The following is a 27,059-nucleotide window of genomic DNA, read 5'->3' on the forward strand; positions in this document are numbered from 1 at the left end:
AGCTGCCCCATCACTTCTGAAAAGATAGGCCATCCCCAGAGAGCAAGACATTCTGCAGAGGTTACAGTAGCAGCATTGAGAGGTGGGTGATTGGAGATCACATCTCTGGAAGCACCATCTCTGTGGTAAAAAGGATTGAAGAACTTGGACACAGTACAGTCCAACACTTCCACATCCCTGTTCAATTTGGAAAAAGATACAACTGCTGGAGGGTGGAGGTGAGATGAAAGGAAAACATTCTGAACATCAATAACAGGGAAGGTTGGCTTTAGAGAGGGGACAGGGTGGTAGCAGATAGTTTGGGGAAATGAAACAAAAAATCCTCAAAGGAAAAAATGCAACTGACTAGTTTTGTACTTTTAACATTTTCCTAATATTTCCACTATGTGCATCTGACGAAGTGGGTATTTACCCACAAAAGCTTATGCTCCGATACATCTGTTAGTCTATAAGGTTTAACATGGCTACCCCTCTGATACTTAACACCATGCAAGGCACTGCATCAACCTGATGAAGAAACTTGCACAAGTACAGACAGATGATATCTTCCTTTCCAAACGCAAACAGATGCACATCATACCAAACGGACTGAAGGTGAAAAATCCATTGCTAACTACATACTGCACAGACCACAGTGAGAGATTATGCCACACACTATCAAAGAAACAGAGGAACCACCTGATCAGCATCCTATACAGGAAACAAGAAACCATCAAAAGAGCTCTCTAACCTAGAGATTCTCATAAATAACCAACCTTCCATACAAACAGACTTGACTAAAATAAGACAGGAGATCTACACTACACACTTCACCTTTCTACAAAGGAAAAACGACCGTTAGCTGTCTAAAATCTACCTGCCACATGTGGCCACAACAGTGGTACCCCTAACTCACCCAGCAATATCGTCAATCTATCCAGCTACACACTCAGACCGGCAGAAGAGTCTGTCCTATCTCGGGGACTCTCTTTCTGCCCCGCCACCCCCACAAACATGATACAGTTCTGCGGTGATCTGAAAGCCTACTTTCGCCATCTCCGGCTCAAAGAATACTTTCAAGATAATACTGAACAGCACACTGATTTTCAGATACCCTCCCACCAACAGCACAAGAAGAAGAACTCCACATGGACTCCTCCAGAGGGTCGAAATGACAGTCTGGACTTATAAACAGGATGCTTCCGCCGATGTGCACAGGAAGAAATTGTGGAAAAACAATATCACTTGCCTCATAACCTAAGTCATGTAGAACACAATGCCATCCACAGCCTCAGAAACAATCCTGACATTATAATCAAAGAGGCTGATAAAGGAGGTGCTGTTGTCATCATGAACAGGTCTGACTACCAAAAGGAGGCTGCCAGACAACCCTCCAATACCAAATTCTACAGGCTACTTTCCTCAGATCCCACTGAGGAATACACTAAGAAACTGCACAGTCTACTCAGGACACTCCCTACACTAACACAGGAACAAATCAACATACCCTTAGAACCCTGACCAGAGTTATTCCATCTACTGCCCAAGATCCACGAACCTGGAAATTCTGGACTCCCCATCATCTCGTGCATTGGCACTCTCACTGAAGGACTGTCTGGATATGTGGACTCTCTACTCAAACCCTATGCCACCAGCACTCTCAGCTATCTCTGTGACACCACTGATTTCCTGAGAAAACTACAATGCATTGGTGATCTTCCAGAAAACATCATCCTAGCCACCATGGATGTAGAGGCTCTCTACACAAACATCCCCCACACAGATGGAATACAAGCTGTCAGGAACAGTATCCCTGATGATGCCACAGCACAACTGGTTGCTGAGCTCTGTGACTTTATCCTCACGCACAATTATTTCAAATTTGATGACAATATATACCTCCAGACCAGTGGCACCACTATGGGCACCCGCATGACCCCTCAGTATGCCAACATTTTTATGGCTGACCTGGAACAACGCTTCTTCAGCTCTCGTCCACTCACGCCCCTTCTCTACCTGTGCTACATTGAGGACAGCTTCATCATCTGGACCCATGGGAAGGAAACCCTGGAAGAATTCCACCACGATTTCAATAGCTTCCACCCCACCATCAACCTCAGCCTGGACCAATCTACACAGGAGGTCCACTTCCTAGACACCACGGTGCAAATAAGTGATGGTCACGTTAACACCACCCTATACCGAAAACCCACCAACCACTATGCCTACCTTCATGCCTCCAGCTTCCATCCACGACACAACACACAATCCATTGTCTACAGCCAAGCGCTGAGGTACAACTGCATTTGCTCCAACCCTTCAGACAGAGACCAACACCTACAAGATATTCACCAAGCATTCTCGAAACTACAATACCCACACAAGGAAATAAGGAAACAGATCAGCAGAGCCAGACGTGTACCCAGAAGCCTCCTGCTGCAAGACAAGCCCAAGAAAGAAACCAACAGAACTCCACTGGCCATCACATACAGTCCTCAGCTAAAACCTCTCCAATGCATCATCAGTGATCTACAACCCATCCTGGACAATGATGCCCCACTTTCACAGGCCTTGGGAGGCAGGCCAGCCCTCGCCCACAGACGACCCGCCAACCTGAAGCATATTCTCACCAGCAACTACACACCGCACCATAGTAATTCTAACCCAGGAACCAATCCATGCAACAAACCTCGATGCCAACTCTGCCCACATATCTACACCAGCGACACCATCACTGGTTCATTCACCTGCACATCCACCAATGTAATATACACCATCAAGTGCCAGCAATGCCACTCTACTATGTACATGGGCCAAACTGGACAGTCCCTATGTAAAAGGATAAATGGACACACAAATCAGCTATTCCAAATGGCAATAGACAAAAACCTGTAGGAGAACACTTCAACCTCCCTGGACACACAATAGCAGATTTAAAGGTAGCCAACCTGCAGCAAAAAAACTTCAGGACCAGACTTCAAAGAGAAACTGCTGAGCTTCAGTTCATTTGCAAATTTGACACCATCAGCTCAGGATTAAACAAAGACTGTGAATGGCTAGCCAACTACAAAAGCAATTTCTCCTCCTTTGGTGTTCACACCTCAACTGCTAGAAGAGGGCCTCATCCTCCCTGATTGAACTAACCTCATTATCCCTAGCCTGATTCTTGCTTGCATATTTATACCTGCCTCTGGAAATTTCCACTACATGCATTCAACGAAGGGGGTATTCACCCACGAAAGCTTATGCTCCAATACGTCTGTTAGTCTATAAGGTGCCACAGGACTCTGCCACTTTTACAGACCCAGACTAACACGGCTACCCCTCTGATCCTTATATGTTGCCTTTCTAGCACTATTTTGTCTTTTCTACATAGACTGTAAAGCTCTTCGGTACAGGGAACTTTTTACATTGTATGCTTGTACAGCGCTCAGGACAATGAGGCCCCAATCCAACAAGGGCCTTTGGGATGATGATGTTGTTGTTATACTTTAGCAAGGCTATCTACAAAAAAAACAACAACAACTGGTGAGCAGAAATTTCAAGACTTTTAATGAATCTTCTCTCATGAATAAGTGCTTTCAGCATATATGTTTTGCTTTAATACTGATTTAAATATTGTTTGGATCACAATCAATAAAGTGAAGGAGATATTTGTGTTACCACTTTTGACCTACGTGGTGGACCTAAGTTCTGGGCCATGCAGGTGTTTCCTCTGGGATGGGAAATTGATGATGGGGTCAGGTACCTTTGATACAGATAAAGAACGTACAAAGTCCTTGTCTCTCCGAACACAGGAGGAACCAAACAGGATGTGTAATTTCTTTGCTCATAGCTCCAAACCCTTTCAAACAGCTCTCCCTCTAGGCTTTTCTCAGGGCCACACATTGTCTGTCTGTTTGCTCCTTCTCTATCTGTAGGATTTCTCCCGCTTCTCTAATCACGCCCCCCACCCCACCCCCCCCCACACACACTAACACAGCCCTTCTCCCATAAAGTTCAAACAACTGATCTTTCAGGAGGACAGAGATTTATAGTAAACCAATGGAAGGCCCAGCTTCTCAACAAAACAAAACAGTTCAGCAAGAGCATGGCCACTCCTTATCAGCATAGCCATTAAGCTACGTTTAATAAAGCTAATGACTCTGATTCTCCACTACATCCGAAGGGCACTCAGATGCTATGGCAAAGGGAGTGGGCCACAGGAAACCAGTTGTGGTTTCCTGATTCAGAGTCACCGGGCCTGGCTCAACCACTTACATCACTGGTTTAAAGGCCTTCGGGGATTCAGAGTAGCAGCCGTGTTAGTCTATATTCGCAAAAAGAAAAGGAGTACTAGTGGCACCTTAGAGGCTAACCAATTTATTTGAGCATAAGCGTTCGTGAGCTACAGCTCACTTCATCGGATGCATTCAGTGGAAAATACAGTGAAGAGATTTATATACACACAGAACATGAAAAAATGGGTGTTATTATACACACTGTAAGGAGAGTGATCACTTAAGACGAGCTATTACTGGCAGGAGAGCGGGGGGGGGGACCTTTTGTAATGATAATCAAGGTGGGCCATTTCCAGCAGTTAACAGGAACGTCCAAGGAGCAGTGGGGGCTGGGGAAAATAGTTTTACTTTGTGTAATGACACATCCACTCCCAGTCTCTATTCAAGCCTAAGTTAATTGTATCCAGTTTGCAAATTAATTCCAATTCAGCAGTCTCTCATCTGGACCCATGGTAAAGAAGTCCTTGAGGAATTCCACCATGATTTCAACAATTTCCATCCCAACATCAACCTCAGCCTGGACCAGTCCACACAAGAGATCCACTTCCTGGACACTACGGGGCTAATAAGCGATGGTCACATAAACACCACCCTATACCGGAAACCTACTAACCGCTATTCCTACCTACATGCCTCCAGCTTTCACCCAGACTACACCACACGATCCATCGTCTACAGCCAAGCTCTACGATACAACCGCATTTGCTCCAACCCCTCAGACAGAGACAAACACCTACAAGATCTCTATCAAGCATTCTTACAACTACAATACCCACCTGCTGAAGTGAAGAAACAGATTGACAGAGCCAGAAGAGTACCCAGAAGTCATCTACTACAGGACAGGCCCAACAAAGATAATAAGAGAACGCCACTAGCCATCACCTTCAGCCCCCAACTAAAACCTTTCCAACGCATCATCAAGGATCTACAACCTATCCTGAAGGACGACCCATCACTCTCTCAAATCTTGGGAGACAGGCCAGTCCTTGCTTACAGACAGCCCCACAACCTGAAGCAAATACTCACCAGCAACCACACACACCACAACAGAACCACTAATCCAGGAACCTATCCTTGCAACAAAGCCCGTTGCCAAATGTGTCCACATATCTATTCAGGGAACACCATCATAGGGCCTAATAACATCAGCCACACTATCAGAGGCTCATTCACCTGCACATCTACCAATGTGATGTATGCCATCATGTGCCAGCAATGCCCCTCTGCCATGTACATTGGTCAAACTGGACAGTCTCTACGTAAAAGAATAAATGGACACAAATCAGATGTCAAGAATTACAACATTCATAAACCAGTTGGAGAACACTTCAATCTCTCTGGTCACTCGATTTCAGACCTAAAGGTCACAATATAAGAACAAAAAGACTTCAAAAACAGACTCCAAAGAGAGACTGCTGAATTGGAATTAATTTGCAAACTGGATACAATTAACTTAGGCTTGAATAGAGACTGGAAGTGGATGGGTCATTACACAAAGTAAAACTATGTCCACCGTGTTTATTTCCCCCACCCCCCACTGCTCCTCGGACATTCCTGTTAACTGCTGGAAATGGCCCACCTTGATTATCATTACAAAAGGTTTCCTCCCGCCCGCCCCCTCCTGCTAGTAATAGCTCATCTTAAGTGATCACTCTCCTTACAGTGTATATGATAACACCCGTTTTTTCATGTTCTGTGTGTATATAAATCTCTTCACTGTATTTTCCACTGAATGCATCCAATGAAGTGAGCTGTAGCTCACGAAAGCTTATGCTCAAATAAATTGGTTAGTCTCTAAGGTGCCACTAGTACTCCTTTTCTTCTGGGATTGTACACCAGAGGAGGATTGGGCATGGTGGACCCTTGCCCTGTTATTATGCCTCCCCTCCCTTTCTGGTGCATGCCCTGCCCCCAAAATGCCTCTCCCTCCTCCTGATGTCAGAGGCTGGGATGGGAGGCCTGGTATAGGATTCAGTAGATCCATCTCCACAAGCAGAATTCCATTGCACAGGGAAATTCTCCACTTATCATCTCTGCCCACTTTAAAGCTACTGTGTCTGGACCAATGTGTGCCATAAAATAGAAAAAAGTTTTTAAGAGAAAACTATACTTCCTGAATGCAGAACTATTTAATACAATCCACTGGGACAGAGGTTCTGGAAGTGGTGAGGAAAGCAAGGCACACACTTGCTTAGAGTGAGAGAAGCTATAATGTATATGTTGGGATCCTAAAACTTTGAACTTTTGCTTTTTGGGGTTTTTGGGGGGGGAGGGGACGGTAGTTTGCACAAAGAATTTAAATCAAAATGGAGCAAGATCTCAAAGCACTTATGTTCAGCAAAAGATGACTTTACATTTATCTAAAAGAAGTCAAACATATAGGATTATTAATTCCTACTGCATTTAACTTGTATTTGTTTTTAGCCATTCAAGCAAATAAATTTCCTGGGCATTATGCTAGCCGATACAATAGATCAACAAGGGAGAATTCGAGTCTACTCAACAATCAATCAACAATGAAACTCAAATTTTCTTCTAATGGGCAGTTGGGATGAATTACACATACCATGACCAATGGACAATGAGGTAAGGAAGTTCACAAGGGTGTGTTTCTATAAACTACATCTTGATTTAATCTGGCTAATTCACATAAGTTTAAACCACATAAAACCTGAGTACTCCCTTCAAGTTACCACACACCAGGAAGTATGCAAGGCAAAATTCAAAGTTATGATAACACAATTCTTATGACAGTTTAATAGGAAACTACAAAATGGCAGCAGGAGAAAGAAGGGACCATAACACATTATACATGGTCAATGATCCGACTCTGAGCATGATAATCAGCAGCGAATCTGACAGTGAATCTCCAAGAAGAGCATATACAGTGGTCCAATGTTAGTTGGAATAAGACATCCCTAGGGAGCACCTACATAGATGACAACTGCAAGCACTATAGTGCAGACTAAATGACTGTTAGCTACTGAACATTAGAAGACCTAGTTAAGTGAGGCAGAATTAAATTCAAACCAGGAGGAATATAGCATTTGGTGTAGTTGAAAGGTAAAATAACTAAGATATTCAAGCCAAGGATCCAGGGGGAGATTGGTATTTGTCTGAGAGGCTACTCAATTGGGTGGGGGCAGGAGCTTTGTTCAGGTTTAAATGATAGACAGCATCAAAGATGGAATGTATAGTGACACAAGGGATTTTAAAAACCACACACCATGAAACAGACTGGGATTAGTAGGAAAATATGAAATGTGGCATTATGAATTCAGACTAATACTGTATTTTCAGTGGCTAATGTTACTACAGAGCAGTAGTATAGGAGTCAATAATGTGTGATACCACAGAATAAATGAGAAACACTAACAAGTCTTCAGGAACATGTTGAGGGATATCGGCAGGTTTCCCTTAGTAGAACAGTTCTTCAGAATATAGCATTTATCAGCCCACCCTTAACTGAAGAATTCAAAGATAAGGGGAAAAGGCTAAGAGCACAGATAACAAAAATAAGATTTTTAAAGATAAATCCTACTTTCCGTGTTTCCATATTCTTTCACTTCCCTTTCAAAAGCATCATTACTCCGGAAAAGAGTGGTCAGTAACTAAGAAAGCTGGGGAGACTAAAGGTAGAATGGAAAACTTCAGTGTGCATAGGTGGGAATGGGCATGTCTCCTATCTGACAGAAATTAGTTAAGAAATTAAAAACTACTGTGTAGAGAGCAAAACCAGGAGCAGACCACGAACAATCAGGAAAACTGGAAAAGGAACTTTCTTCACAAAGTCTGCAGTAGAAGGAGACATCTACTGAAGAATGACGTAATATTTAGAAGGGGAATGTATTGCAAGTGCCAGCTAATTTGCAGAACTGGGTCTGAAGGACAGCAGCAACATCCTGAAGCATGTTTCACTAGGCTACTGTGTGCCAGTGTGAAAGTGAACAAGAAGAGACATTAAATGCTTTCAAGACAGGAAAATATTCGTGGTAGTGGAAAACCACATCAAAGGGACTTTTGCCAATTAACTTTCTAACAAGAGAAAAAGATAAAGCAGCAAGAAATCTTTAAAAGCAATTTTCTGTAACAGCAGTACACTAAGGAATACAGTAAGAATGGACTGGAAGGCAGAAGCTCAGTTTTCCAGCAGAAAAGTAACCTTCGCTAATTAAGATCAGGTTGTGTTCCTTGTCTGGCAAAGTAAACAGTTATGACAGGGCTGCCTGTTCGACTAGGAAAGCCAATCTGAACACTGATACATGGCCTGAAGAGTAGGAATTTGTGAGATGGAAGAAGATGAAGCTACTCTGTCTTATAACAGGGAATTAATTTCTTTTCAAGCAATTTGCAGAACACTCAGTACCAAGAATAACAGCAATCAATACGGTGAGTAAAGACAGATACAAATCATTATCAGAAGCTGAATGAGGCTGAGCACATAATTATTAATATCTGCGTTCAAGGAAAAGGAGATAAAAAACCTATGCTGAACTCTCTTAAGCAGTAACAGCAACAGGTGGACAGTATTGGTAAGCTGCAGAAGCCTGTTACTTCCCTGGGGTACGACTATTCATATGGCAACCTTTGCAGAGAACATACCACTCTCAAGGATCTCTGCTGAAGTTCATCATTAAACTTTTTGTTTTTGTTTTTTCACTCAAAATATTTTTTTCTTTAACACCTCAGAATGATAAGTAGCATCTTCACGAGTTAGACAAAAAATAAAGTATTAACAAACTTGATGAGTGGCTGTCAAATAAAAATGGCAGAGAATCTAGATTTTGGTTCTACAATGCCACATGTTTTAGGGAATGAGTATCAACAGCTGCCCCTATGTGTCTCAACATACTGAATGTTCTTTAGGACATCTACCAGTCCAGGGTCGTATGAAACACTAGGCAAAACAACAGATGCTTTGTAGCATCGTTAGGAAGCTTATTCCATTCCAATTTAACCTGCACTGATCGCAGGTTAGGTCAGTATTAAAATAAAATATGAAGCCCATCTCAGGAAAGTCATTCTGTAGGGGGCAGAAAAATGATTTCAAGTACACAATAGCAAATCTTTCAGTCTACCCCCCTCCCCTCCAACCCCCCACTCATTTAAACAAAGTAAAATCTCTTAAAATGTAATGCTGTCTCAAATTTAAATGTAAAGTTATATTAGAAAGGCTATAGAAGTATAGTGTGGGATCAGAAACATAAAAAAGAAACTGATAATTAATAACTGGCCTAAATAAAGCCAAATTAACCATAGCCATGTATTATCTTCTGGAGACAAAATTTGCCAAATATTTGAGCATGGCCTATTTTTTTCTGGAGTTCCTACTCCTCCCTGACAACTCTCTGCTTCCTGTTGCCTCTTGCTTTCAATTTCGGGCACTTCTTCCCTCTGTATGAAACACTCTCTCCGTACTTTCAAGTATGTTGTCACAACTGACACTCTCCACCTGCTATCCCAGAAGCATAACTTGTAAAGTTTTTTCTCAGCTCTGGGTTTCTTGCATGCCAGTGGTATGTTGCTTCCAGGCGACAGGCCAATCAGCTAAAAGTACAATGTTACTTGGATATGCCTGAAGTGTGGAGCTCTGTAAAGGAATCTTCCAAGATATGTGTACATGTAGCATGGTGGGGAGGATACTAGAAGAGAGAAGATGGGTCAGATTGGTAAATGCCCTGTGGGAAGTGAAGGTTGTTTCAAACCACGTTCAGTGGCAATGGTACTAAAAACTGAGAGTGAGATGGTAAACAAAGCATTGTGAGTTATGGTATATACATTTTCCAAAAAGGATAACATCATGTGGTCAGCTGTTTGAGTCTTGCCAAGTCAACTGCACAGTTAGCCCCTCACTTGATAACACCACTGTTTTCACAGCAATTTGCATTCCATTTTCCATAATGCCTCCTAATTTCACTTTTGCAAAGATTACTTTCAGGCAATTGCTTTAATTATCTGTTACTCCACAAGGAATGACATTTTCCTCTGGCTGAGGGAAGAGATGTATCACACTGCGTTAATGCTGATGAGACTCTCCAAGGGTGAAACCATGCGCTGACTTGCCAGGCTTGGCAAGCAAACTGAGGAGGCAGTTAGCCAGCACCTCGTGCTGTTGCTGACAGATTGGCCCAATTGCCAGTGCTTTGAAGGCAATCTGCACAGGATTGCCAGTCACACTTTAAACTTCTAAACACATGCAATAGAGTTTCTAATCTGAGATTCATCAAAGCAAATGGTATCACCCAAGACCATGGCAAAACACACTGAACTGCAAAGTTAAGACAAGCTTCTCTGCCCAATCCAATGAGGTGTTAATGCCAAGCTCAGCAATGATGGATGGACTCATTAGTGTTTCAGTTATCTCCAACTGAACCTGGAGCCAAGGCATATGGTTTAACAGATGTTCCAGCAAACGGCTCTATTCTCTGTTCCTCATAGATGTTCAGTTATACTGGCCATTGATAAGAGACTGTAAAATCTGATTGGCCATATGGGAGTCACAATTGCTCCCAACTCAAAATGCAGCCTGCTTCTGGTGAAGAAAAACAAAACCCAGCACCCACAAACCTATTCCTCTGATATCCTTATTGGATTAAAGGAACAAGTAATATTCAAAGCATGTAAATGTCATCTTCCTATCCATTCTGACTAGCCATATGAAGTCAGTCTACCTCTACATTGTACGTGCTTAGTACTACACTGAAGCATCTAATGCACAAACCACACTTCTCCATGCCGAGGGTGAGGGAACGGGGACAAACTTGTAATGCTATTTTGACCATTTAAACTCTCATTATTATAAGTTCTCTTTGGAAGAAAAAAAAAATCAGTGCTTAGCATGTTCTCTGAATCAATAATTGCCTTTGCTCTGCCTATTTTCTTGGATACCTAACATTTAGCAGTGTCCAGAGAACAGGCACAATGCACAGCTAAGCACTTGGGTTTGCCTGCTATTTATTAGCATAGGTCCACTGGTGTGCATGGTACTGTACACCCCAAAATAAATAAATACAATACAAATATAAAGATCTCCACCCAAGGGGGCTTCCATATTAACATAACAAAGACAACAATTCAAGATGAACAGAGGAGTGAGGCAAAAAGAATAGTAAACAATGAAAAGGAAATATTGCATCTGGAAGAAAGTCACTTTTAACTTATTACATTAAAAAAATACACAGACACAAGAGCAGAAGTGGGTAGTGTCAGAGTGTACAACTGGCCGTACTTTTATGATTCTCCATGGTTAATAATGCATTAAGCATAAAATTAAACACAGATGTGTACACCTCTGGACTCCTTCAACAAAGGAATTTCAACATGTGCTGGTCTTAACTTTCACAAAAAGACAGACAACTTAGTGTGCATACAGGTTGCCAATTTTGGTTAGTCGTCTTCCTGGAGGTTTCACCCCATGACATAATCTTTAATTAAAGGTTGAATCTTTAAATCCTGGAGACTCCTGGACAATCCTGGAGGGTTGGCAACCCCGTATGTGTGATTAATGACATTACACTAGGAGAGGGCCTATAGTATGTAACCATAGCTGGAAATAAGCTCAGCAAGAAAATAAGAACCAACCTGAACATTAGTGCTAGTTCTCTGAACATTTCTGCCTCCAGGCTGGGGTATTAAATTGCCATCTCAGTTTTGAATAATCACATCTCTGAGTCCAGAAACTCTAGCGGCTATAGTGGCCCCAGCTACCACTGAATCCAAATAAGTGTCTTGCAAACCTGTGAGGCCCTGCAGTGGGAACTTTGGGGGTGGTGGGAGGGACAGAATGTCTGTTATTTTTACCTGTAACAGTATCTTAAGGCAAATGGGGAAAGGTGGACAGAGAAGAAACATCTCAAGAATTCAGATATATGTGAGAAAGCTTTACACAAGCATCCATATTTTGGAATGCTCAACTAAAACAAAAATGTACAAACCTTTGATGTTCTCCTACTGTATTTGTTTATAATTATGGGCAAGTTAAAGTATTTATTTCTGTAAATAAAAAGAATAGCCATGGTACTGTAATAACTGTGTGTTGCACACTTGCTGCGGAAGGAAGAGGTGCAATTTTGAAAGCTGTTTCTCTCTCATATCCCCATATTTAACATTCAATATTCTCACAATGTGGTACTGAACCAGCTAAGGCCCTTTATCTAGTCCAGTGGTCCCCAAACTACGGGGCCAACTGTGCAGTAATGGAGGGGGCAGCAGACAGATTCCATTATTGGTAGGGGGGGTGCGACAGGAAAAGTTTGGGGCACCACTGATCTAGTCAGATAGCTATCTGCTTTATATTAATGCAGCTGCCATCTTTCCAAGCACTTTTGTTCTCAGCATTACTTATCTTTCAGTGCCAAAATCCTGTTTCTCCCAACCTCAGTCCAATGCAACTGTGAAATTGAAAAAAAGAAAAAACAAGTGCTATCTGATTAAAAAAAATAAAGTGTGAGATCCAAAAAAGGTCCATCTCAAGACCAGTCCTTACTCGTCTTTCTGTAATGCTCACAAAAATCTGAGTCTGTGAAAAGCCTTTGGATCTTACAGCATTATATATATGCATATAATAAGGGATTTGGTGTATTGGAACACACTACCTATACTCATGATTTTATATTCATACAAGTGTACACACTTAAAATCATATATATACATACATATGCACATATGCAACAAAAAATATACAGTGGCATGCACATAATGCACAATTTCTAACACCTCTGATTTCTGAAGTTATAAAAATAAGCCTTTCTAAAATGCAGCATTACTGTTTGTGCTACTGTCGTTGATCGTACCACTAGCTCCATCCCACAAAATAAATAAATAAAAATGATTTGCCTAATTTCACTGAAGGAGATGGGAAAGAGTGAAAGGGCAGAGGGGGTTCTGCTGTTTCTTTTTAAAGTTCTTTATTTATTTTAATCCTTCACTTAGAAATACCCAAAGAACTGGAAGAGACAGTCATTACTTTCTTTAAATAACCCCACGGCTGCAAAACTACTACTCTATAGCTTCAATGTAACCAAACAGGATCTTTGTGTCAGAGAGCATTTCTGGCATGAACAGCCCCAGTCTCCCCAAATGTCATTTCATATCATTACATCTCATGTAGAATGCCTTATTCGAAGTTTTCAAAAGGGAAGATCTTTTCACATTCAACTATTATGACAAAAAAGGTTATTATTATTATTATTATTATTATTATTTTAAACATAGCATGCTATTAAAGCATCTCTCTTCACACCCTAGCTGGCCTTGCTGCTCTAAGAGAAGATGCATTCCTGGAATGCTTCTGCTCCAGGCCCTCAAAAACAATTATTTAGGCATTTGATTTGATCTGTTGGTGGTTTTCTTCTTAGTACTGAAACTTTAGAATCTAAGTTTGCTAGTTTGGACAAAGGGTATATGTGGACCTTTACCAAGTCACACACTTGTATACTCCATGTGGTCCGTATCCCACCTTTACACCAGTTTCAAGGAAAATGGGTCAAACTGATGTTTGCTCAAAACTATGCACAGCAAGATTGATAACCAGCAATGTTTTCCAAACAGTGAAGAAAGTATTTTGACAGGTGAAATTAATGATTAGCATGGCTGTGCTGGGGAAACAGAGCAAAGATTTGAATGATGAGAAAGGAAGATATGGGGCGATGAGGAAATGGTGACAGAACTAGTGGAGTTTAAAGTAAAATACGAGTAGAGTTCTGCATTTGAAAAATTGAGGTGACTTCTATCAAACAGCCATTTTTATAGCAAGGTCGCAAAGCACTTTATAAACATTAACAAAGAAAGTTATTTGAAGGGCAAAAGACCCTTCTAGTCCCAAGATGTCAGCCAACAAATGAAAGGATATTCTTAGCATTTTATAAGATAAGAAAGTATCCACTTCTGTGATCTATCCAGTAAAATCTATGAACTGGGTGAAGAGAGAACAAATGTTTTGGCTGCTAACTGGCTTTCTTGCAGGGAAAAGAAAAGTTATAAGGGATAATCAGTCAAAGTTATCTTACTTGGAGGACAGAGTGGTATGGAAAAATTCCAGTTGGCTCTCACTGTCAGGCCTTGTTGAGCAATTATCTGTGCTGAAAGTGGCGCTTTACATTGTTTCTTTATACTCTCATTGTTATAACCTTATCTGTCATAAAATAATCAAGGTTAATTTAATTTAACTTTGCCAAATTGGGCACATAAAACACACAATGCTCAGAAATTGAACTGCTCTTTCTCAATAAGTACATTTTATATTTGTTCAATTTAAATAATGGTTTGTACTTAGCAGAAAGACTTGCAAAACAAATAATTCCTGGTGATACGATATCTATTTACTACACTGACTTACTAATGTGAAATGCAATGCAATCACTTTTGGTTCTGTATTCATTTTTCACACTGTAGCACATTGCGATTATCTGTTCTTGGAATATTTTCTGTGTCCTATTTATCTAGAAGTCAGTCTCTCTCACGTTCTACCCAAAAGAAAAATTTCCTCTGTCTTTATTTTGGACTTCAGGTGTATCTCCTGGCTATATATACACCCAAAGATGGTCATCTCCTTTCTCAACTGGGTTAGAAGTCAGACCCTGATTGGGAAAAATTGATTATGTTTCATTTTGGCAGTGTCTGACTTACTATGAAGTATATAGCTTTACATTTGGTACTTTCTAGATTTTAAAACTGTATTTTTGAAATTCAGATTTTTTAAATATCAAAACGTTCTGCTTGAAGGAGCAATTTTCAATTTTTCAAAATAATTAAGGATTGTGCACACTGCAAACTCGCTGTTACCAGGCACAATGTATACACACACTGAAATAATGGGGTAAGTTTTGATGAGTTCTTCAACTTTCATCTACATCAAGCAATGAGAAACCATTCTTGAAAAGGCTGTCTATGCCCGTAATCTTTCCTAACAACTTGCTTTTTCTAAACTGAGTAAAAAATTCTCATAGCTTTGTGAGGGGCAAACAATATTCTGATTTTAGACATTGTTTACTTTAGAACATATACTTGTATATTTATACAAATCTTTCTCCTATCATGCAAAGGCATGGCAATTTCATAGTGTCAGGTTAAAAATTCCCTCTTTTTAACACACACATCACAAGGGATTAATTGCAATTTCTCTCTATCATAGGATCATCCATCACAGTTATGACAGCTCTCTGTTAAGCCTGTATTAAATATAGCACTTTTGTTTACTAGATACTAAACTTCTTCTTTCAAACCATAGGTATTCATTGCTTACATGTTTTGTTAAAGAAACATTTACATGTAGACAGAATACATTAACAGTTACCTTACATAGTAACCATTTGTCTAGTACGACTTTTTATGTTTTCTAATCCAAGTTTTAAAAATTTGGAGTTATTAGCATAGAATAATAGAAACACAGAGCTGGAGAGGACCTCAAGTGATCACCTAGTCTATCCCCCCGCACTGAGGCAGGACCAAGTATACCTAGATCATCACTGACAGGTGTTTGTCCAATCTGCTCTTAAAAACCTCCAATAACAGGGATTCTGTCACCTCCCCTGGTAAACTATTTCAGTGCTTAACTATCCTTATAGTTACGAAGTCTTTCCTCACATCTAATTTAAATAATCCTTGCTGCAGATTAAGCCGATTACTTCTTGTCGTACCATCAGTGGACACAGAGAACAACAGATCACCATCCTCTTTATAAACAGCCCTCAACATATTTGAAGAATGTTATCAGGTTCCATCTATCCCCACTGATCTTCGTTTCTCAAGATTAAACATGCCCATTTTTAAACCTTTCCTCATAGGTCAGGGTTTCCAAACTTTTTATAATTTTTGTTGCTCTCCTCTGGACTCTCTCAAATTTGGCCATATCTTTCTTCAAATGTGGCACCCAGAATCATGCACAATACTCCAGCTGGGGCCTCACCTGTGCCAAGTAGAGTGGAACAATTATCTCCTATGTTTGACATACAATACTCCTGTTAATTCACACCAGAATAATTGCTTTTTTCTCAGATGCATCATATTGTTGGCTCATTCAATTTCTGATCCACTGTAACCCCCACGTCCTTTTCAGCAGTACTACCACCTACCCAGCTATTCCCCAGTTTGATATTTTCCTTCCTAAGTGAAGTACTTTGCACTTGTCTTTATTGAATTTTGTCTTGCTGATTTCAGACCAATTGTCCAATCTACCAAACTAATTTTGAATTATAATCCTGTCTCTGAAGTGCCTTCAACTCCTTCCATGTTGGGGTCACCTGCAAATTTTATACGCCATTATCCAAGTCATTAATATTGACTGGTGTTGGACGCAGGGCAGAGGCCAGAGAGATCGCACTAGATCCATCCTCCCAGTGTGATAGTGACCCACTGATAGCTACAATGAGTATGGTCTTTCAACTAGTAGTTTCCTCTATACCACATTTCCCTAGTTTGCTTAAGAGAATGTCCTGTGGGACTGCATCAAAAGTTTTACTAAAAATCAAGATCATCTACTGCTTCCCTGCTCTCCAGTAGGGAAGTAATCCTGTCAAAGAAGGAAATTAGCTTGGTTTGGCAAGATTTGTTCTTGAGAGATCCATATTGGCTATTACTTATCACCCTGTTATCCTCTAAGTGCTTACAAATTGATTGTTTGATAATTTGTTCCTGTATCTTTCCAGTCTGATTAGGTCTTCTGTGTAATCAAATTATTCACAAATTTGATTTACAGGAAAGATTCTACATGCCCAAGATTTAAAAAGAAAAAACACTGAATTAAAATATTTCATATTCAACAATAAGTTTGTTCTTTATTCAAACAGACTTGGATGAGTTAGCCTTACCTGCAGCCATAACTTGTTATTCACTGCATCCCTCCCTGTAGCAATGCATTGAAATGTAGCATTCTGCCCTGCATTGACCTCTACATCCCCCAGCCTCAAGAAATGTGGAGATTTATCTGTGGAGGTGAAAAAATAAAATTACAAATAGTGCTCACTAATAAAAAAAAAATACATTACTTTCTCCCAAAAAATACATATTATGACAAGCTTTGGCTACAACTAATCTCATATGAAAGAAAGTGATTTTTGTTTCATTTTAATTCAAGAAAAAGCATTTTTGCTCTTTCCTCCTCTCCCCCAGTGATTCTACTACTGTATGTTGCACATGAGTCATAATAAAATAATTTACAAACTAAAGCAAAGGAGAATAAATGCAAAAATGTGAGAAAGACATCACAAAAATTCTTCCATTGTATTTCCATTGTATTCCACCTGACATACTGTAATCCCTCACAACAAGTAAAACAATTTTGGGGGGAAGTGAGATTTAATTTGTTGTATTCATGATACTGTATTAAGAGCTAATGCAATGTAATTTTGAGCTCTTTCCTCCTCAGAAGACAAATGTTTTCTGTGCCATTAAATATGGTAACATTCCAATGGCTGATAGAACACAGTTTATACATCTGCACAGACTCAATGAAAGGTCTGTGGCAAAACCACCTAACTGAATTATTGAGCTGAAGAAAACTGATGTTCAGAATTGAAAGATGCACGTTATAGCTCTCGCACACTTTTTTACCTACATAACCAGTTAAACTGAAGTCTCATTCATGCTTTCTTTAAAAAAAGCAATTTGAAAAGAGAATGGGATAAGCATCACTAAGCAGACATGGTTTATTTGAATACTGTATCATGTTGATAATCTGCTGTCAAGACTATATTTGACTACCTTTTTCTTTTACCACTTGTTTACCCAGCAGAGCTCTTTTTTAAGCATCTGTTTTTAGGCGAGTCCCTGTAGCTGGCCTTGCTGAAATATAAAAAGGCAAGAGACTCAATAACTCCTTAGGCTGAGTAGGGCTGTAAGCCCTGAAAGTGCAATGCTCTTAGCCTTAGTCGTTTTTAGGTGGGGAAAGAGCATAAAGGGAATTTGAGTTTGCAATCACATCTTTATTATTTGGCATCTCTTAGTGAGCACTGGCTTCAGAAACTTGTATATCAGTGGAGAAAGTAGTTAAGCTATCAGCCACAGGGATACGCTACAACAAAATAGCACTTTTGAAGGGGACATGTTGGTTGGGCAGGTAAAGTAGAATGGGACAGAATTAACAAGAAAAGTAGCAACAAATCAGAGAACTGCATAGACATGATTTTTTCCCATGTGCATTGGTCCAATGTTTGCTGAGCTATTGCGCCACTGGCCTAGGATTTATTCCAGGATTAGGAGAGCAAGAGTGAAACCTACATTTAAATGCATACAGTCTGTCCCTATTCATAATGGCCTACAATAATTGGAAACCAGAAGATACATAGTTCTCACTCAGGTTTCATACCTTTATTAAGTTGTCCAACAGCCTTCAGACTTAAATACGCTAACCAATTTAAAATTAGCACAAATCAGTATATATACTTTTAATGGAAAAAATTTCAATTTTACTGTCCACATCTATCACTCAAAAAGGCAACCACTGAAGAGTTACACTTTTATTTTCATGCAATGCTTTATTTCTGCTAGACAAAAAGATTTTTACCTAGTGAAATCACTATTGTGCCACCCCAATATTCATTCCTGTAAGCTGTAATAGAAATTCTACAGAAGGAACAAAGAACAGCAATGATCAAGCAATGAAAACTCAGCAGTCTGAGCCAACATTGAGCACATCCTGAAAAGACAGAGAAAAATGCTGCCCTTAATCAAGACTTACCACAAGGGTAACTCAGAACCTGGATGTCATCAATGGCAATGTAGCCATTTCTCCCATCTGAGACTTCAGCTTCAAATATTACCTGACAAAAAGAAAGGAAAAAAAAGGTTTACAACACTCATTTCTACAGAATCCACAGTGGAGAGTGCAGGAGATATATGGCACATTGCTTTTTCATTTAAGCTGAACTTTCCACAAGGTTTGATGATTGAATGGAATATTTATTACTTAATGTACTATAGTTCCATGCCATTTGTATATTTGACTTCTTCTAGACTTGCTACTTATGGATACAACACAGAAACATGTTTCTTAACTTGTAATTAATGTTAGTCTGTTTCCATTGGACTAAAGTTTATTTTCAGCACTATACATAGGATTAAACTCTGAAAATACCATTTTAGGTGGGCCAGACATCTCCTTACACACAAGTAAGGAAACTTAATTAATAGGAATTTAAATTCCAGTTGGAGTCATACTCCCCACATATTCCTGAACTCCCCCTGCAGTACAATTCCACAAAAGAAAATTGTTCTCGTGATGTTGCAAGTAGCATTTCCACAGTGGCTTTGACAGGAGTAGGTGCAGTTTGATATTATCATTGTCAGTTCATTCTTCACTCCTGCTACAAAACAGGGAAAGTGTGATGTGCGGGAGCAATAAAGGCACTTCTTCACTACTTCACATCTGCTCCTACTTCCTGTTCCACCCTCCACCAACAGGAGCAGCAAAGAATTTCTGGGCTGCTCCTATACATAGAGATTTTGCCAGAGCCTTGCAAAACCAGACTGTGAAACTGACCAGAGTGTAACTAGTGTGTCTACTGCTGCCTTGCCATGGAAAGGCATGTATTTGGCAAATGACACAAAGCGGGGGCGGAGGTGCAAACACTTTGGAAGACAGAGATAAAATTCAAAAGGATCGTGATAAAATGGAGAACTGGGCTATGCACAACAAAACGAAATTCAGTGAAGATAAATGTAAGGTGCTACATTTAGGGAAGAAAAAACAAATGCACAAATACAGAATAGGGGGTAACTGGCTTGGCAGCACCACTGCTGAGAAGGATGTGGGAGTTGTGGTGGATCACAAACTCAACCCGAGTCAACAATATGGTGATGCTGCTGCAAAAAAAGCAAATGCAATTTTAGGCATTAACAGAGGCATAACATGCAAGTCACAGGGGATGACAGTATCGCTCTATTCAGCGCTAGTTAGGCCTCTGCTGAAATACGTGTCCAATTTTGGTCATCAACGTATGGAAAGGATGTAGAGAAACTGGAAAGGATCCAGAGGCAAGTGACAAAGATTATCAAAGGGATGGAATGCAGGCCATATGAGCAAAGGCTGAAGAAACTGGGTATGTTTATTTTGGAAAAGAGATGATTAAGGGGGGAGGTGGGGACATGATAATAATCTTCAAATACCTGACAGGCTGCCATAAAAGAGATGGAAAAAATTTGTTCTCTCTTGCCACAGAGGGAGGACAAGAGGCAATGGGTTCAAATTACAGCACAGCAGATTTAGGACATTGTTCCTGAGATTTAATTTAACAGTAAGAACAGTAGGAGAAAGGAACAGACTGCCTAGGGAGGAAATAAAAACTCCTTCACTGGAGGTTTTCAGAAGGGGGCTGGATGGAGCCATCTGTCTTTGATGGTTTAGACACAACAAATCCTGCATCTTGGCAGGGGATTAGACTAGATGCCCCTTGTGGTCCCTTCTAACCCTATGTTCTATGATACCCCGGGTTATAGGTTATGTGGTAAAAAAGCCCTGTAAACCCTGCACTGGAACCAATTAAATGCCTGGTGTAGGAGAGTATGGTTGACCTCCCCTGTGCTAAAGTTTAATAAATGTTCTGGCCTGCTGTTTAATTCTATGCATGTATCTGTCCTCATTTCACTGCTGTGACTGCATCAGTACACAAATCTCTCTTTTTAGTACTGACATAATAAAGATGCTTAAAACAATCCCACCAATATGACTTTATACATGTATTAAAGTGTGAGAATGCTGTCATCTTACAGAGGGTTATTGCAGGCAAGCTACGTCAATGAGACAGGATTTGAATTCAGTTTTGATTGTGGTACAGGGGTGGTGGCCATTCTTTTTTCCTATGGCAGCAAGTTCCACAGCCTTGGTCCCATTTCCCTGGAAGATCTGTCTCTTGTGGACAGGAGAGAGTCATTAATTAGTGTGACAGGCTGACCTTCAACAGAAAGTGTTATGGCCTTCCCAACAGGAAAGATCCATTAATACCTGATGGAGTACTGTGGGACATTAAAGAAGACAAAAGATGTTTGTTCTGCTCTCCCCTCAACCCACCCCCACGTAGATGAGTCATGCAAGTGGATTCTTCCCATCTGCTGAGCTTGCAGCACAAGGCAGGAGAGGTATAAAAACCCCTAACAAGATGGAACCAATTATCTCTATACTGCTTGGACTCGGGGGGGGGGGGGGGAGGGAATTTTTCTAGGCATAAGCAAGAGAACCCCAGCTACTTAGCCTGAGTTAGCTCCAAAAGACATAGAGAGCTTCCTTACTAAAGAGGCTTGTATTTCCTTTTGAAACTTTAAGATTGTAACTCATTTATGTACTTAGGTTTACCTGCTTTAACCTTGTAAATATCTCATTTCCTTTTCCTATTTAATAAATTTTCATATAGTTTATTATAGGATTAGCTACAAGCCCCGTCTTTGGACTGAAATCTAAGGTGCAACGACATCAAGTAAGTGACTGGTCCTGTGGGACTGGAAATAACCCGGCCAACGGGAGCTGCGGGGCCAGTGCCTGTAGGCAGAGGCAGTGTGCAGAGCCACCTGGCCGTGCCTCTGCGTAGGAGCTGAAGGAGATGTCGTCGCTTCTGGAAGCCCCCCGAAGTAAGCATCGCCCAGAGCTCTCACCCCTCCCACACCCAAATTCCTGCTGCTGTTGCTGGGGGGGGGGGGGGGCGTGGTGGCCCAAGACTGCTCCAGCAGCAGTCGGCGCGGCTGACAAGGGGGCTGCCCGAGCTGCTCAGGCAGCTCCCAGGCCAGCTGCACTGGACACTGCAGAAGTTATGGAGGTCCCGGAAATTCACAGAATCCATGACTTCTGTGACCTCCATGACAGACTCGCAGCCTTATATATAGTGCTTTGATATTTGATTGGTGCAATCTAAATAGAGAACTCACAACCAATTTAGGGATTGTGCCCTGCTTCGTAATGGTCTGCCCTGAAGTTGGTAGTAACACTATTGAGTAACTGTAGGCAGTGTTACAAAACCCACCTCAAAAAAGGAAAGGTGGAAGAGACAAAAAGTGCATGGGAAAGATTAAAATGAAGAGAGGAAGAAAACTCATAGGGGAAAACATGAAAAGGCTACAGAACAAAAGGTAGCGGAGCAAGACAAATGCAGAAATTGAGAGGGCTGGGGAGGATAAGGTGAAAGGAAGACCAAAACATTGAATTTACTTACAGAGGAGGAGGAGGAATTTTTATTCAAATCTCAAAATATGAAGGCTACATTTCACACATACAAATAATTAAATCTCTGCCACATGCTACTATATGCTATTTATTTGCACCCAGCAGAGGATAGGGGTGTCCCTAGCCTCTGACTGCCAGAAACTGGGAGTGGACAACAGAAGATGGATCACTCAATGATTGGCTGTTCTGTTCAGTCCCTCTGAAGCACCTGGCATTGGCCACTGTCAGGAGACAGGATACTGGACTAGATGGACCATTGGTCTGACCCAGTATAGCCGTTCTTATGATACAGGGATGTAAAATATTCATATTTCTAGGACTTTTTATGGTAAAAGTGCAGCAAAGTTTCTCAACTCCAGGGTTCTTTTAGCACTTTCATTTCATAACATTATAAGTGCCTGATTTTAACACTGGAAAGGGAAGAGAGAAATTATTCATGATCGAGAAAAAGATTAAGTTGGAAGTTCAAAATGCCGAAAAGCAATCTGTGATAGCTTGTGTGCCCCCGCCCTCCATCCTTTAAAAATAGTCAAGTCTGAGAGCTCCCTGTATCCAAGTTCTGTATCAGAACTTTGAAACGTCTGAGGTTAATATGACCATGAAGTCCAATATAAAACATCAAGGAGTCTGGTGGCACCTTAAAGACTAACCGATTTATTTGAGCATAAGCTTACTGTTGTTTTTGTGGATACAGACTTACACGGCTACCCTGATACTTGACAAGATAAAACATTTTACTCATGCTCTTTTAGAATACTGGTAGAATCCTACCATTTAGGAATGGATAAGTCCTATTATATAACTGTGTCCACTGCCATGCAAAGACAGAACAGGACTGTCACTGAGATAAAGAATATTACTTTTGTAACAAAAAACTCTTATCACCTTTGCAACCTGAAAACTTAACAATATTGGCTGTGCAACCTTTATTCTGAGCCCTTGTACATATGCATTATGACACAATCTTTTTTTTATTATGATTACATACTGTATTTTTCACAGAACTGTCTCATTCAGTGCACAGGATAGGCTGTGATCTGTGGATGAATCAGAGTTGCGTAATGAATGAGGCCATTGTGTGTAGGACCCTTGCTTCATTTGTTACAGAAGTTGGAAGGTGTGTAGTGAAGGAGGAAGGGAATTGCACGAGAGGAGAAAGTACAGTCCCCCAGTTATGACAATTGAATGCTGCACTGAATAATTGGATTCTATCCCTGCCTCTGCCATGTGATTTTTTTTGTTTTGTTTTTAGGGGTGCGGGGGAGGGGGGGCAAAACAACAAGATTCAACACTCCAAAATGAGTCAGTGGTAGTTTTTGTAGCAATGCGTATTTCAGGTCTTGGGGCTGGAAAGACACGTGTCATTAGAGTTCCCATTAGAGCAGCTCTTTACAAGCCCAGCTTGGTCCTTCGCCAACGTCTCCTTTTGGAGTTGTACCTGATCTTATTGCCAGTTTTCATGCATATCCACCGTGGGATGGGCCGGTTCTGTTTTTGCTTCTTGACAAGGAATCACTTGATCTTGAATGTCTTGTGGGACGACATGGTGCGGAGCGACGAGCCAGTCACCACAATTCCATGTGATGCGAGGCAAGGCACTTAAACCAAACTGTTCACAGCTGGCCCCTAATTGCATTCCTCATTAACTAGATGCCTGACTTGAGACTCAGAGGCTAAGCACTCATAGCTGCAACTGAAGTCACTGGGAGATCTACTTTGAACGTAGGAATGAAGTGCTGTACAATGCTAAGTACTCTGAAAACTCAGATCCTAGGAGTCTCAAACCGGTGGTCCAAAATTAGTGGACACTTTTGATCTTAATCTCTCTGTGTCTCAGTTCCCCATCTATAAATAGGAAAAATACCACCTCCAATCTCACATGGGTGTTAGGAAAATAAAATCATTAATCTTTATGAAGCAATCAGGTGCCACAATGATGAGTGTCAGAAAAGCCCACAAAGAAGTTAATAATTCTGTCTTTAGAGCAGGGCTTGAATAGTGTTCAATGATAAGGCCTGGGGCCAGACATCAAACAATGAGGAGAAAATAAAATATTGAATTGTGGCTCATTAAGAGATGCTCCATCCATTCTGTGCCCTCTGGAAAAGAGAGTATAGCCATGCCTGACCTTTTATTGCTTGACTTTGTCATCTTAACATTCTTTTAATATAGCTTTGCATATGTATTATAAGCAAGCTGTGTGCATACATAGGCATCCGTACGCACAATGAGCTAATGACTGCATACACCAGGGCTGGAGTGTGAATACTCCTCTGTTTCTACTTTACTGGAATGTAAAAGACTAAGTTTTAAAACAAACATGTTCTTGGCATAGATGCAGTTTCCAATCCAGGTTCCTTTCTTGTATCTTCAGAGCATGGTTCAAAGAGTCAGACATGGCGTAAGACAGAAAGTTATTCACTGGTTTAAAAAAAAAAAGTATTCTGCAATGAGACACATAGGCCCCATGCTGGCAACAAAAGGGTTAATGAGAACATGTGGGCCCCAAACTGGCCCCACCCCACTAGACTTGCAGTAAGGGCCAGGCACGGGGAAAGGAGTTAAAAGGAGGCGATCTAGCCCAGGTCAGGACTGCCTAGGAGGGACAGCTGAGTGCGGCTTCTCCTCACATAAAATCTGGGTGCAGCTCAGAGACTGAGGTAGCTTGCCAACTGGATGGGCCCCTGCAGATGATGAGACCCTGAGGAATCAACTGATGCACGGACTGTTTGAAGACAAGCCCTGAATAGAAGGGTGGGGTCTTACTGAAGTTTCATCAGACAACCCTGTTTTGGGTTGTAGTTTTCGATTCCTGATCTATTTTGGCCCATAGCACCCAGGAAGGAGTAGGCCTGAAGTGCGCCTTAGCCCGAGAGCCAGAGTACCGCTACCTCAGACCTCACGAGTAGCAGCGGCCTACTGGCAGAAACCTGCAGTTCATGCCCTGCTGGGCCACAAAGGGGTGTCACAGAGCCAAGGTGGACACATATTCAATATCGTTTTAGAGACCTTCCTCGCCTGTTTGGCTGATGTGATATACCTACATGGAAATCTCCCATAATCACGGATAAAATGCCACCAGATAATCTCATTTAGATAACAAGGATACATACCTTAATTACAAAAAAGTGGGTGAAAAAGCATGGGGGGAGAGGGAGGATCTTTCCCTGTCATTTTCATTACTGTGATGCTCATCACTAAGTCTGAAATTTGTATATTTCCTGTCCAGTTAATTCTTCCCTTTCCCCATTACATTTTACCAAAGCCCATACTGGCTCAACAATACTTCTCCAACAGCTTCTCCTCTTTCAATAATGAATTCATTTAAAAGATACAGGATTCATTTGATATCCCATGATGTAGTTATCACTAACAGTAAAACAATTCTGAAAAGCACCTTATCGGTTCTCCTGAGAGCTTTCCCATCGGCAAAATTAAACAACCTCCAATGAACGGTGGTCCCTTGAAATGTGTGTCAGCAAGTTATGCTAAACAATCTGTTCCACCTTGTATTTAGCTGTTATGCTCTAAGTACTTTTCCCAGACCTGAAGAGCTCTGAGTAAACTTGAAAGCTTGTCTCTCTCACCAACAGAAGTTGGTCCAATAAAAGGTATTATCTCACCCACCTTGTCTCTCTAATACCATGGGACTGACACAGCTACAACAACGCTAATAGCATATACAAGCTGGGGAAAACTGAAACACAGCTTAAGCTGGCCCTTCTGACTCGCCCCTAGACTTTAACTCAGCCCATTTAGAATGTGCTAAAGTCTGAACTGTCTTGTCTACATTAGAATTTCTAGGACACATTAATTAGAACACATTAGCGAATACCTTTAAACCCTACTCAAGAGAAATCTCCAGGGTAACCATAACACAGTCTAAGCCCAACCTAAACTTCTTCCTAGTGTAGATGCAAGGTAACACCCTGTAGCTCAATTTAGCTGGCTGAGTTGTAGTGTAGGATCTTGCCTAGATTAAACCACAATTGTCAAAATCAAGCTAACTGTGTTATTCTGCAGTCCTAGACTAGTGACAGCTATTTTTTGTATTAAAAAAAAAGTGTCCCATTTTAGAAGTCTGATATCTTCTTACCCTGCAGGACTGTAAATTGGAACTTACTATTAAACCATGAAAAGAGGAAATACCAAGCTATCCGAGACTAGCACTTTAATATGAACCCTTACCTCTGACATTACAGTATCATCCCCATGGGAAAAAATCACATACAACATACACATCACATCATTCCCCAGTATAGGAATGTTTACTATTCATGTACAGCTAAGCTCAGAATTAAGACTTTACGTGTGTCATAGTGTGATGGCGAGTAATGTGGTGTGTACATTGTGTTACAGCAAATGTTTGAGGTGATGGAACTTAGTGTACAGGAGAAAAAGTGGGGAATATAATGTGCGGGGTTAAGGTATATTAAAGGAGGATTCCCCTTAAGGAACAATAACTGGGTTTGTTTGTTCGTTTTGTTTTTCCTTTATGAAAATATCATATATACACATCTATATGTATGTAGTATATAGTAACACACACACACAGAACACTTGGTTACAGCAACAAGTTTTCCTTTCACTGACCTTATTTTCCCCCTTAGGCTCTGCTTTGCATCATTAACAAGAGCTAAAAAGAAATTTCTGAG

The 27,059-nt window shown here is 40.8% G+C and overlaps 1 protein-coding gene and 1 pseudogene across 1 annotated transcript in view; both read right to left on the minus strand.

Moving 5' to 3' along the window:
- PTPRK (protein tyrosine phosphatase receptor type K) overlaps positions 1-27,059 on the minus strand; it is a 590,849-nt gene that overhangs the window by 297,843 nt on the left and 265,947 nt on the right. The window contains exons 4-5 of the mRNA XM_077811738.1: positions 18,934-19,015; positions 17,066-17,181 (exon numbers count right to left, since the gene is read on the minus strand). Coding sequence (XP_077667864.1) covers positions 17,066-17,181; positions 18,934-19,015 — 198 coding nt within the window. The remainder of the gene's footprint in view (positions 1-17,065; positions 17,182-18,933; positions 19,016-27,059) is intronic.
- LOC144262103 (large ribosomal subunit protein eL39 pseudogene) lies at positions 23,766-23,949 on the minus strand (annotated as a pseudogene).

This window comes from Eretmochelys imbricata, chromosome 3 (genome assembly GCF_965152235.1).
Source record: "Eretmochelys imbricata isolate rEreImb1 chromosome 3, rEreImb1.hap1, whole genome shotgun sequence".
Lineage (NCBI taxonomy): Eukaryota > Metazoa > Chordata > Testudines > Cheloniidae > Eretmochelys > Eretmochelys imbricata.